Raw genomic sequence first — 14,286 nt, 5'->3', positions numbered from 1 at the left:
TATCCTCCATGAAATTCCGAGATTTACAGGGTATTTGAAATAAAATGGCACGATCCACGACCATGAAATTATAGACGGAATATTGCGAATTTGCCATTAAATATGAATCAGATATTTAATTTTTAATTCCGCCACGAAGGAATTTCTGAGGTAATGCAATTGACGAGATCCCGGCGGAATTGTACGTACGCATTTCACATATGTGTAATTTCACGCGGTGATGTTGATCGGAGCTCGGTAGAAGTTATAGGTATATAATGCATTCCCGTCATGGAGAATTTCCAATAATACTAGTATTACGGCGGCACTTAATCACCTTTCGCAAGATATATAAATTAATTTTCCGTCCCAGCGTTAATCTCGTATAGCAACGATCAGCAGTAATCATACCCAACACCATAATTGACACAACGGATTCTACTATGATATTACAGATTCATCATTATGAATTATAAATTGTCCGATCCGCCCATCGAGTGAAATTCCTACATACTTAACGATTATGTTAAATTCTACGTATATCTGGAGTACAAAATGTCTTATCTACGTGAATCTCTACGCATAGAGGAGGAATATTTTCTTTTTTTATTTTCGTACTGCTTTTAAACTTTAAAGCAAAAATGCTTTAAAGCATAAAATATCAATAATATGTACATAAGATCTGTTCGCATTATTTGAAAGCCCCCCGCAAAATTTGTGTTCTTAAGAGGAAATAAAGATATATTCGTTGAAAGAGAGTTAAAGAGAGAGAAAGCGAAGGAATGAATATATTTAGATATGTTTATTATTATATAAAAAAAAGAAAAAGAATTAAATATTAGCAATTTCTTATATTTTGAAAAAATATTTTTATATATATATTTATATGATTATAAAAATAGTTTGAGAATTCGTTGATATACTTATCATATTTTCGACATATTGCGCAATGCACTTTCGAAAATAACGGCTGAACGTTGTAGAACATCCAGCGATTGTCACGAATAGAAGAAAAAGATTAATGAATTATGTCGGATTGGAGTCTTTTAATCCGGATATATATATATAATATATGCCATACGTGAGCACGCAATCATTACATATATTTGGTAGTCTGTATACGCATTTTTACCGTGATGATAAATATATATAAATATACGGTCTATCGAGGGAACGTCGTTCGCATATTCGAAAGAAAAATTATTTTACTAAATAATTTTACATTTTATTAAAAAAAAAAAAAACAACCGGAGAGAATGTAAAAGGAATTTAAAAATATATGCTTTCAATATTATAATGTAACAAAAGTTGTAGATGGAAAATGAAAGACGTTGTATTTTATTATTTCGCTGTAAATAATTTTTGACATTCTGCAGGGGGGGGGGGGTCTGTTGTAAATACTTCTTCCAAGTAGTAAACGTAATTTGTTAAACAAGACGACAAGATTTCTTAACGTTAAGATTGGCAGAATTCCATGCTTTCCGCGGTAGAACACGAGAGAAAGATGTAGAAGCAAAAAGCCATACGACTTATCAGAAACTCCCCGATCGTATGTTTTCACAGATAGAGATACGATACACCGTGCAAACGTGCACTACACACATATACATCTATAAGATATACACACAGCGAAGGAGCAATCAGGAGAGATCTCGGATGAACCAATTGATTGCCTGTGCTGTGTGCAAGCGAAATTAAAAAAGTTGGCTTCCAGGTCGACGCCTCGGTAAACGCCTCGGCCGCTAATTTCCCCGATACCGAACATCTACTCGCGCAGCCGTTTCACGCTCGCAATATCAATTATCGCTATCTGTTCCCGTCCGTGTGCCGATAATCGTCGCGAATACAAGAGGCCGCAGTGCGGTGCGTATATGTATAGGCGGGTAATAACGCGTGCAAATTGTACGACGTTATGCGAGCGACGTGACATCGTTCGCGCAGCAAGTAGAATCCTTCGATTCTATATCCTCCTCTTCTGCGGGAAGTTTTTATTACACTGCTTGGCGATTTTATAAAGGCAATAAAGATAACATTCTTCTCTCACGCGAAGTTGTAGTAATCTGAAAAAGAATTGCCACAGAAAAAAATTTCAAGTACATAATGATTTTGAATAATCTAAATCGGAAGAATTATTCAATTATTTAATTGAAATATTATTTATTAATCACTTTTACAAAGATAAAAAGAGTGTATTGCTCAAATTTTATTGATTAACACTTTCAGCACATTATCTTATCTCAGTTTCTTTAAGGCAATCAATGCTAAAGTTAGAGTAAAGACATGTAAATTTATTACATTCTTGCGCTCTAATCGGTATTCACTCTGAAATTTCCTTAATTGATATTCGTGTCTTCGGTGTATTTCAAATTAATGCATCTTTATTACGTAATAAAATAATTTTTTTTTCATTTTAAAGATTAAAATTCGAGGAATAAGATTATACTACTTAAAATTATGTAAATATTAACAAATAAATAAATTCCCAAGATAAGAATTCTAAATATATCAAGAAATGATGAGAATGGACTAATGAAAATTAATGTTGTAAGTTTTGCACGATCAAATAATTATATAAAAAACATTTTATCAAAATTTAAAATATATTAAAAATATGATATAAAAATAATATATATATTTTGGCTAACCTTTTAGCAATCTTCAATAAAAGCTAATATTAAAAAGATTAAATATAAATAACTAAAATATAAATAATAACAATGTACTTAAGTTCTATAACGTGCATTTAGCAATAGTCCTATGAAATGATCAGTCATATATCTTTATTAGATCTTAAACCAATTGAAAGACTGGATGGTATAGAATGTAATCTTTAAAATGATTAAAGAATTAAAAACACAAAAACAATTATCGGGAGAGAGAGAGAGAGAGAGAGAGAGAGAGAGAGAGAGAGAGAGAGATTCAAATGAAACATGAAACTCTAATCTCTATACTCTTAATTGATATTCTTTTGTCATTTTATATGTATCTTAGGCAATAGTTGTTTTACTTCATAAAAATTTCAATATAACCAATTAGAAAACATAGAAGAACATTCAATATAAACAATTTTTTATTATGTAATTGAAAAAAATATTCAAATTCACTGGATTCGAGAAATATCGATTAGAACAAAAATGTTTCCAAATAATAAATTTTTGTCTGAAATAAGATATAGAATATTGGGCAGGTATGTCTCAACGTGTCGTAGTGTGCGCCAAATTGGCTCGACCAACGTCCATGACCTATGATCAAACGCGTTCTTCTTTTATTCGAAGGACATCTTCGAGAACTGCCGCCACGGTCACCCGCATGGTTACAGGATCCGTTCAAGTCAGCTTCCTTCTCCATCTGTGCGTTCTTCAAAGCGCCACCGGTCGCCAAGTATTCCCGTAGTCAGCCAGACAGGAGCTTAAAGCAATTTCAGCCAGGTGTGTGTCCCGATGCGGTGGACAGGCGACTTGGTGGAATCTCTTCAGGGCGTCGCAGAATGTCTCGATCGCCTCATCGACCCTTTCGTTTTCCATACTGGCCAATCCACGTTCGTACAGAGCCTCGCACTCCCGTAGACACGCGAGCCGATCCTCCAAGCAGATTTTCTTTTGACAGTCTGGGCATTTTATCGGCTTACCCTGCCGGGATCGCAAGTGCAGTCCGCCGCATCCTACCGTAGGACACCTCGAGAAGAAAAACGTCAAAAGAATATTTTACAAAGTCTCTCTTCAAGTCACGAAAATTTTATTACGCTATTATCGATAAAAATCAAATTGAAATCAAATCGAATTATAATTTATGTCAGAAAATTTGACGTATCTTTCGTAATTAATCTCCAAAATTATTCCTTTATCAGAAGTGATATCAATTTTAAGACGTTAAAAAATATAATACAAATTATAATAGTCTTAGTATCTTTGATTCATAGAAGAATTTTACAATCGTAATTCTTTTGATAACAATTTGAAGAATCGATTTTTTTCTTCTCAGTAAAAGAAAATTTATCTTTTATCGCAAGTCTTCCATTTCTTGTATCATTTATGTATGTTCATAAATAATCACAAAAAATTAGAATGAAGCAAACTCCGTTTGAGATTATTTGCAAAACGTGATCTTGTTCTCTATTCGATTCGTTAATACTTCGTACAAATGTAATCAAGAATATAGCATCATAAAAAATGTGAAACGTAAAAATGCTTTAGTCGGTATTATATAAATCCCAAAGAAGCAACCGCTGAAACATCAACGAAGACACGCAACTTAAAAGAATTACATTTGCGTTAGCGTGATGATGAAATAATTATTCGTAATTGAACTTTTGTCCGACGTCCTCAAAGAGGAACTCCGTGGTTTATTCCTCTAAGAGAAATACACATATACCGTCAGCGAAGCGGCACCTCGTTTTGTTGATGTAAGAGACGCAACGTAACGAGTAGTGGTGCCACTACCTAGAAAATTACCGCGAAACTGATAAAAGCACCTGGCCGTGTCGTTGGAGTTGGTATAAGAATCTTATGACGACGAACAGAAGTACCTTTGACGACAGGAGCATCCTTACGGTACAAACGCTTCTTTCCTTTGAGGAAACTCACCTCATCAGGAGTTGCGGTTTTTAACGATCTCGAAAAACATCTCTAACTCTCTTTCACTCTCCATCACTCTCCCTCTCTTCTTTCCCTCTCACTTATTCACTCTCTCCTTCTCTCTTTCGCTCTTGTTATTCTTTCGTCTGATATTCTTGTGCTTTTACTCGTTACTGTGATTTACCACCATTATATTTCTCGATTTTTTTCGGGACATTTAAGTCGGACATATTTAGTTAAACGAAAGAAACTGTTAATTGTATTAAAACGGCAACAAAGCGTGTACATCTCTGGACATCGTTAATGAGTAACTCTTTGCATTACTTCCAATAGATATTACTTTGTTAATTTCTTGACATGGAGACGTTCACCGAAGAGAGACTTAAGTGAAGCGCCGATACAATCGTTCGTTTAATTAAATTAAATTACTTTGTTAATGAGCTTGATCTCAGAGAATTTAAATGGACTTACCTCAACTTGACAGAATCGTTCGTCAGATTCTCAAAGCACGGCCAATCCTCCTGGCAGGCCTTGCACGTACACTGGAACCAATATCTTCCTGTCAGTGTCCTTTGACGCTCGGCGAGAGTCCTCTTCGTGAATATCGGTCCATAGTTTTCGGCAATAACGTCGCCGGGCCCCAAACCGCGTATAGCCCTTATTACGATATGTCGCCCAATGAAGTATCTGCGATTCGGCAAAAGGAGAATTCCAATCTTACCTCGTTAAGTAACGCCATAATGAAAATACATGCACCACCTTAAGTAAAGTACAAATCGATATATGATAACTATGTCAATTAATTATAACTAAAAAATTTGCTATATATATAGATAGTAACACACTTTAAAGAAATTAAAAATATCAAATTCAAATAGTAAATTAAATTGGAGGGCGTTAAATATTTACAAGAAAATTATAAAAAGTATATACATATACTTCTTGACACTAAATATGTTATTTTGTTTAACATATACTCACATTGTTGATTATTTAATGATTAAATTGAAACCAATTCCTTAAGTAATATTCTGCTATACTTGAAAGTGTTTTAAAATATTTTAATTTATAATATATGATTAACAAAATAACTACATCCATTTCTGTAATTGAATTGCTTAGTTTCAAAGTAAATGACATTCATATTCTATTATAACATATTTAATACATGACAATCTTAATTTGAATAAAATTAATACCTTTCTTGAGATTTACTCCATTATTTTAATTAAATTAACGGCATGTTAAATAGAAACAGTAGCGACTAGAAATGATTAAAAATAACTCAAATGGGACATAATTGATGAAATTATAAATTTAATACCTGTAACTGTACTTTTTATACATTTTGCATTTTTCAGTATAAATATACAGCGTAGATTCCTTTTATTGTTTAGATATTTTTATTTTAATCAAGTGTACAATAAATGCGTTCAAATATTGTGTTAAAAATTGTTAACAGCTCTCTATCCGACATAGAAATTATTACCAAGTATCCCAGTTAATAAATCAAAAAATGAAAAGGGGACGACGCGCAATCACTTTGCAATGAAATAATAATCGTAATCATCACAATAGCACCGACGACGTTAATAACGTGAACAGTAACAATTTCCGCTTGTGCCGAGTAGTGCAGACGAGTTTGTGACATTACGGAATAATGAGCGCGCTGGTGTAATTTCGCGTATAATGGCCGCGACCCACGAAGTCATCACAGACGCGCTTTAGTGCTGCCCGAAAATTCACGTACTTAATTAACGTTAATAGATTCGCAATAGAAGCATCAATATATTCCCCAGGAGGAGAAATTAATTCTCCAATTGCATTGTTCGCCTTTTAAATGATTCGATACATTAAATAAATTATTTCGAAACGAACAGCTGTCTCTTGAGCATATCGTTAAAATTATTTGTTTAAACAAATCGAATTCACAAGGGATTATTTTGTTTGTCCATCAATTTAGTGAGTTTCCCGTAAGCTCGCGAATTCATGTAAATTCGATGAAAGTGAGAAAATTTTGGCGAAAAGACAAAGGAGTTTTCCGGCGACAAAATGCGGGAAGTTGTTGAAGGGTCTCGGAGAAACTTCGTTTAATAGACTGCGGGCGGTCGCGGGTCGATTAATAATTCGCACGTGATGACACAGCGATTGTGTACCGTCTGGTTATACTAATTAGTTCTCACGTCGATCTACGTCGCGGTGTGCTCTTTAACACGGCTACGTTATTAATATGCAAATCAGGTCGAGCCATGTGCACTTCGCTGGGACGCGAAGTTTGACAAGACGACGTGCGTATAGTGTGTAAAAGTTGGACGTGTCTTAAGACAAAGTGTTTTTCTCGGAAAACTGTTAAATTCATTATGTATGTATTCTATTTGAGTTATTTTTATCATTTCTATAGTTGCCACTACTCCCACTCAATACGCTGTTAATTTAACTAAAAAAAACAATAGAGTTAAACAATTTGACTCAAGAAAATGTATTAAGTTTGACTCACAAATTTAGTTTATTATTTACTAGATCAAAAAATATTAGTCAATTATTTTATTTATCGAATTCTGTTTATTATTTACTAGTGCACGGAAAAAAGAAAGTAATTGCTGTTACTGCATGTGATAATTAATGGTAGGTGTAAAATATAGACAGGCAAAATATAGATATAATAGCTAATATCTTAGCTGTGATACCTTGTGATATATTGTAGCAATAACAACAAACTATTTCGTAATTTATAAATTTATAATTATGGTAGCAAATATATTTTAACAAACCAAGATTAGCTGCGGCAGCGACATTTTTTTTCCATGTACGTTAACCTGGACGTAGTTTACTTTGAAACTAACCACAGAAATGGATTGATTTACATTTTGACGAAATGTTATCTAACTCAAAGGATTGAGTTACTATTACTCTTTTGATATCTGTAATAAACAGTGAAGATATTATCTTTGGTCATAAGAGAGCAACGACGAACCAATCGCTCGTGACGATTATATTAAGTCTCACCTCTCTTCAGCAAAAAGCTTGATTTTTTTTTCCACAAAGAGACGTACATCCCGAAGAACGTATCTTCCTCTTGCTTACCTCGTCACTGCGGGATAGCAGTCGTGATTGAAACGGGCGACCGAGGGATAAATCGCCACGCCGAGGTAGACCGGACGACTGCCATGAAATCGATGCTCCGCACTCATTCGCGTCTCGAAAAACTCGTGGGCGTTAAATTGGAGCAGCTGCAGGTTCCTCAGCAGCAGGGCGGCCACGGTGACCTCCTCGACGCCCGGGACTTCTGCGAACTCGCCAAAGTTTCCGATATTAGTATAGCTCCCCCGCGTTCTGTGCATTCCTCTATTCTCTCTTTTCCCCCCCTATTCTTGACTTCCCGGCAAAAACTTTTCGCGACTCTTTCCACTGAACGCTGTTAAAATTACGGTTTTACGGCGCGAATGGCCGAACGCCGCGCTACGCCGTGCGGAGAATCTGCTGAATCGAAAATTCACCCTTCGTGCGAGCAAGCACATTTTTTCACCTCCTCTTTCTCTCGACTACTCACGATTCGGTAAATTATTCCGAAAGTTAAATACAGCCCCCACGAGAAGAAATCGGCGTATGTTATGGGTGTAAAGTGACCGCTGATAAGTACCATCGTCCGGCGTGGGGTTTGCGAAAAAACCGACTCTCTGCAGACATTTGAGCAGAAAGGCTGCCATCAGCGATCTCTGTAGAAAGTCTCTGCTCGTCCGTTTGTCCGCGTGCGTCACCAAGTTATACGGAGCCACGTCGACGCTCTCGTCATCGCCTTCGCGGGACTCTTTTGTGCCCTTCTCCTCCATCATCTCCTCCATCTTCTTAATTTCCTCTCGTCTAGATTCCTTGAGTTTTCTCCGTCTGATTCTTCTTTTGGCTGACTTACTGCTCACCGGCGATTTCATGTCGTGTGTATCCGGCGTCGCCGTCGGCGTCGTAGTAGAGGTAGCCGCCAAAAGCATCGCGACCCTTTCCACGTCGTTCTTCTTTAATTCCTCGTAGATCTTCAAACACTTTCGTGGACCCTCCTGTGTTACCATCCGAAGAGCGACCATGCTGAGCACGCTCATGCCAGAGCCTAAGGGAAGGAATTTAAGAGCGGCTTGTAATTACCTTATAAGGGTTTTGGCCCGTAGGATACTCGAGATAATACCAAGCGTGTGTAAAGTAGCTTTTACTTAGTGAAAAAAATATCTCGACAACTATGATGACGTTTATTATTTAACTAAATACGAAGACGCACCAATTACTGTCAAAGTTAAATGTTAGGCTAATATGTATATGTAAATTTTCTCAGAAATGACTACGCGCAGATTAGTTTCGGTCTTTTAAAACAATCAATTTGAAATATTAATAATCCCTCCAAATTTAATTACATTGATTTTATGCTAACAGTTATCTTAAAACTATCTATACCTTAAAGATATCTATAACGAACTTATTGCGAAAAATATTATCTCATAAATTTATCATTTCTGAGATAAATTTTTTTATTAAAAAATACATGTATTAATTTAATTTTAACCATAATTGACACTTCTTCGTATTGAGTTGATTTACTCACGGTAAACGGTTCTATTTCTAATCTTAATATCGTTTATTATTTTTTTAATTGTCACAATGGTATTTTTTTTAATTGCCATATCAAATGCATTCGATAAATATTATGATACTCTTAAAAAATTTATATAAGGTTTTATTAAGAAAAAACATTGATTGAGACATCAATAATAACTTTTAGTTATACTGGATTTAAAAAATATTTTAGCAAATCTCTGATAGACTCTATTTTTCAGAACATTTTTATGAAAAATATGATGGTCACTTAATCTTAAAATCTCAAACATCGCGTGAACTTATAACAGAAGTTTAAATCCGTTTAAGTTTAGACAGGCAGGGAAACTAAAATTACTTCTGTTATTGCAATGTCCGCTGAAACTACATTCGTTATCGAATGTTGTATACATTATACCGACATTGTCCATTCATGCTCTTACCTATCAGCAACGCCAGGACTTTGCACTCGTATTTATGATATGTCGCCATCGCGACTTCTCTGCATTTCTTTCCACAAAAGGCAACGCAGCTGCAGTTCGGGCATCCAACCGGCGCTCTTAGCCTAAAAATTGTCCAAATATTCGTAAATCGATCGAAAGAAGAACAAGGTTAGTCCAGAAAAAGCGAATTATGTAAATTGATGAATAAAGGCCGAAAAGAAACTATCGTCGTGCGAGATTCAATCCAGGTAAATTTAGATCGATCAACAATCTCGAGTAATAGATTTCAAATGTAACGAACGATTTCACGAATTCAAATCACTTTGTAAAACGTCGTGAATCCGGAAGTTAATTTATAAAATGAAGAGAATTCATACAAACAGATTTATAAAAAACAGTTAATTACACGGAGAAAAATGGATAGTCTTTTACAAATAAGTCTATTAAATATTCTGGCTATTTTTGCTGAATTTATGACAGACTTTACTTGCCTGAAAGTAAAAAATACTGGAGATGTAAAGTAAAAAGTACATTACAATTAATCCATTCAAGTGATTATCTTATAGTAAAGTAAATCATATTATTCTCAAGAGTGCAAGCACGAACAACTCTTAAAACTTTATATACTTATATTTTTTACCGCGTAATAAAATAAATTTTGTCAACGCTAAGCAAGAAATACTCATCGATAAAATAAATTTTACTGAGTGTGCAAGGTAATTTATAGATTAAGAAATAGTACCAAATTATAGTAGCATATAAAATTTACTTTATGAAACAAATAAAAAGTATCTTACAATATAATTACATAACGATCGCTCATATTTACTAGAAAAGTAAAGTAAATTTTATATAAGTAGGTGCTTGTCTGCACACTGAAAAAACTTATTAAATCTTAATATATATTTTTTTGAATAGTACTAAGTAAACATTTATTTATAGTAAATAAATATTTACTCAATAAAAAAAGATAATTAAATTAAAGGTTTTTGTATCAAATAAGTTCATATTTTTTCATTTAGTAAATAATCACTTAGAACCGTTCAAACAAATATTTATTAAAATTTAGTATTTTTTCAATGTACATGGACCTGCCAATTCCATAAGATTTACTAGAATACTAGCACACATCACTTCACATTTTTCTCTGTGTAACGTCTAAAAAATCCATGTAATCCAGTTTATAAAACTGAATTTTTGACATTATTGGTTCACTGGCGTGACCGCATTCATTGAAACAAATTGTTCGTTTATTCGCGTTCGTTAATTCGGTCGACTTTGAACGTCGCCTTTTAAACATGCATGCCATTTTGAAATTTTTCGCGGCTCAGTCAGCACACGTGGCTTTTTTATCTTTCTGTAATAACGAGTTTTTCCCGGCCACATACGTCGTTCGTCGTCCGCTTCGTCCGAGCGTCGCTCGGGTTAATGAAATCCATTTTCTCTCTCTCGCCATCACGGGTTTATCCGTAAAAAGCTGCGGATAACGGTGGGAGGAGGGGAGGCAAATGGGGAAGAAGGGCTCTTGCCACGTACGTAGACAAAGCAGAAGCTACATACGGCGGATTACGTGTCGCCCAAGGCTCGCGTCCATTAAATCCGGCAGGAGACGAGGGAACACACCCGGGTGAGAGAACTCGACGGCAATTTTCTCCTCACCTTGCGTAACAATGCTGACAATGGGTGCCGTAGAACTCGGGCAGGAGACAGCCCGCCAGCGGCGGCTCGACTAACAGAATATCACCCGGATGTATCTCCGCGGTTGCGACGGCGTGTTTACCCGCCGTCGTGGTCTCACGGATTTCCAGGGCGCCGGATGACCAACGAAGCTCGGAATTAACGGCGCCATTTAACGGCGTGCCGTCGCCGCCACCACTATTGCCTGCGAAGACGCAGTACAGTGTTTTCTTAGGGTGAGTTTTGCCACGACCGAGTTAATGGAACGGCAGGTATCCCGCGAGATACGCGGATACCTGCTAAGATTCGCTCGATGGTTGTTTAAACTCTATTACACCCAGGGTATACATGATATTTTAAACACAGATTCTTTAATAAGCATGAAAACGCTCGTAAAATGAGATAGCGGGAACAGCGAGATCAAGGATTTTCGCATATACGTAGGATTTTTGATATATGTATCAAAGGTATACAGGGTGTCTTAGACTTCGCATTAATAACAAATTCTTGAGATTATATCGAAATGAAAATCCTAATACCAAAATGTCGAGGATATAGTAGTTTTTAAATGAGAAGAGTTTAAAGTTAGTTAATTAAACTATCCAATCACGTGCTCGACTAGAAATCCTCTACTAAGACTCGGTTACACCAACATTACTTTAACTTTAAGCAAGGTTTAAAACACGCACTTTCTCTTTTTAAAACCAAGATAGAGTTTTGAGTCTCGCTTAAAGTCAAAATAACGTTAATGCAATCGAGCCTAAAAGTCTGGATATGAGAACGTCATTTTTAATTGATCAGCAATGTTTTAATAATTTCTAAAAGAGAAATAAATAAGGAAAAGATAGAATAAAACGAGAAAGAGAAAGAAATAATAAGTATGTCTTTCTCTCTCACAGATTTTTGTTAAAAATTGTATCTTTATCATTTAAAAATTGTAGCCTCGATATTTTGGTATTAAAATTTTCGTTCCGAAGTGATCTCAGGAATTTGCTATTAAAGTATCACGCATAGTCTGGGACACTCTGTATGCTATATACATATATAAATACAATAAACGTTGTACCTACGTACATGTTTAGCTTCAGTGGATACATACGCGATACTCCGCGAACGGTATCGAAAATCCAGGAGGGAAAGCGCGGCTTCGCTTTTTCCCCTCTTTTTCGCCACGGATTTTTCGATGTGAAGACAAAACGAGAAAATAACCCTTCTCCAGTTCGCTCTTTCGCCTCTGAGCGTTCAGCAGTACCTCGCGCGCACACGCCATGTTAGTCCCTTTGCACTCTCTGGGCGCGTACACGCACGTACACGCGCGTTATCTCGAGGATGCTCGACGAGATAGGCGCGGAGCATAGCGCTCTTTGTCCCGCACCTCCACGTCGATTTCCATCAGCGGAATGAATCGGGTTGACGGCGCGAAAAGTTCTGGCCTCGCTCCGCCGTTCAGTTCATGAATGAACGGCCGGAGAAGGGCGAGGAGGGAGATCGGTACTACGGCCTACTACGAGCCGTAGTACGCACGCCGGCTGACACGGCAGTTCATCGCGACGAGGCACGTGTGCGATAAGAACGAGAGAGGAAAAGAGAGAAGCAGAAAAAGGAGAAGAAGATGAAGAAGTCGTGCGACTGCGCGACGATTTTGCCTCGGCCTTAATCTCGCGATCGCGAACTCTGAAATCGCTAATTCCGCATAAAAAACGATCTTCAAAAAGTCGTGTTGACGAGCTGGATCCTTGCATTTCCAGCGGAATAATTTCGTTCGGATGTATGAGACCGATTGGATGCGATTAAAAAAAAATCTGTAAAAATTGCTTATTTTCATAAATTGCTGTGATTTTTGTTTTAAATATTTATAAATAAATTTCCAAATGTATAAGTAATGTTTATCAACCCTCCGAAGCTGACGGTGGATCTATTGAACTCATTCAATTATATTCTTTATATTACATTTGCAAATTTGAATAATTGTCATTAAAATAAAATTAGTATTCACACATATTCATTTGAGTATGAGTTATGTCATTTTGGTTTTTAAAATTACCTAATTAGTCTTTTAGTTAACATAAATTAAATGGGTCTCACAGACTCAGCGTTAATAACTGCATTATAGATATTAATTAATAAGCATTAACGTTACAACTAAATAATTTTAATGTCCAATTTAAAGCTTCAGAAAAGTTTACATGTTTATGATTAAATTTGGAAAAGAATGTATTTTTAATAATTCAATAGCGATAGATAAGTAAATTATTGTTGGACGATCGATAGCGATAAATCAGAATTACATTCGATAATGTGTCTCTGATAATAAAGTTTAATGAAACGAGTCTTCGTTTTACTGTTAATTCGATTTGTACACGGCACGGAAGTTCCTCTACGATTTAAGACTCCCGCAAGAGATCTTTGGGTTAACGAGAACGTGTAAACAAGCCGCAATCCCGCGCGAAACGCCATTTCCGGTTATCTCGGCCGCGACGTTTGCGTGTGGCATGCTGCCCACTGGGGTGTTCTAATGAATGGAAGAAATTGCTACAGTCCGAAAGGGGGATATGTACACACGACGAACCGATTAATCACGGTCCGTCTGGAAGAGACGATATCCGCAATATCGTGTGAAGCTGCGGCTCGTACGTTTTAATCTTTGGCCGAGGTTACAACGTACAGATAAAAATTGAGGGTTTTTCAGTAAAAATTAATTAAGTTCAACAATAAAAAATAATCCATTAAAATTTCTATTTCTGAATTACCAAGTGTTTTGGTTTATTAATTTTGAGTTTAGACAATATCTCGTAACTTTGAAATTTATAATTCAAATCAAAAGAAATCAAATACGATGGAGATTGGATTTTGATGCCTGATAACATTTCTATGTAAATACACATTTTTAAATACACATCTTTACATATATTAATTTAGTTATTAAACCGATTACTGTCAAACTTAAAACGTAACCTAAGTCTTTAAACTTCACTACAGATTTTTATATCCGCATTTGAAAAATTTTTACACTTGTGAAAACTTCAACAACGAAT

The 14,286-nt window shown here is 35.8% G+C and overlaps 1 protein-coding gene across 8 annotated transcripts in view; it reads right to left on the bottom strand.

Annotated features, from left to right (window-relative positions):
* Positions 1–1,287: 1,287 nt before the first annotated feature.
* The window catches only part of LOC105145994 (SET and MYND domain containing, class 4, member 2), a 56,151-nt gene continuing 43,152 nt past the window's right edge, over positions 1,288–14,286 (bottom strand). For 7 of the 8 annotated variants that reach the window (XM_087410198.1, XM_087410187.1, XM_087410181.1 and 4 more), the window contains 6 exons: positions 11,234–11,456; positions 9,575–9,696; positions 8,194–8,655; positions 7,638–7,839; positions 5,025–5,240; positions 2,117–3,654 (listed from right to left, as the gene is read on the bottom strand). In XM_087410198.1, the coding sequence (XP_087266324.1) occupies positions 3,339–3,654; positions 5,025–5,240; positions 7,638–7,839; positions 8,194–8,655; positions 9,575–9,696; positions 11,234–11,456 (1,541 nt within the window). In that variant the 3' untranslated portion in view covers positions 2,117–3,338. Of the gene's footprint in view, positions 2,040–2,116; positions 3,655–5,024; positions 5,241–7,637; positions 7,840–8,193; positions 8,656–9,574; positions 9,697–11,233; positions 11,457–14,286 lie in introns of those variants that run through there. The other variant, XM_087410200.1, reaches the window with a different exon arrangement.

Source organism: Acromyrmex echinatior, chromosome 1 (assembly GCF_024713525.1).
Source record: "Acromyrmex echinatior isolate Ae372 chromosome 1, ASM2471352v2, whole genome shotgun sequence".
In the NCBI taxonomy this organism is placed as follows: Eukaryota; Metazoa; Arthropoda; class Insecta; order Hymenoptera; family Formicidae; genus Acromyrmex; species Acromyrmex echinatior.
The sequence above is the reverse complement of the archived record's forward strand: the minus strand, read 5'-3'. Positions and strand labels throughout refer to the sequence as shown.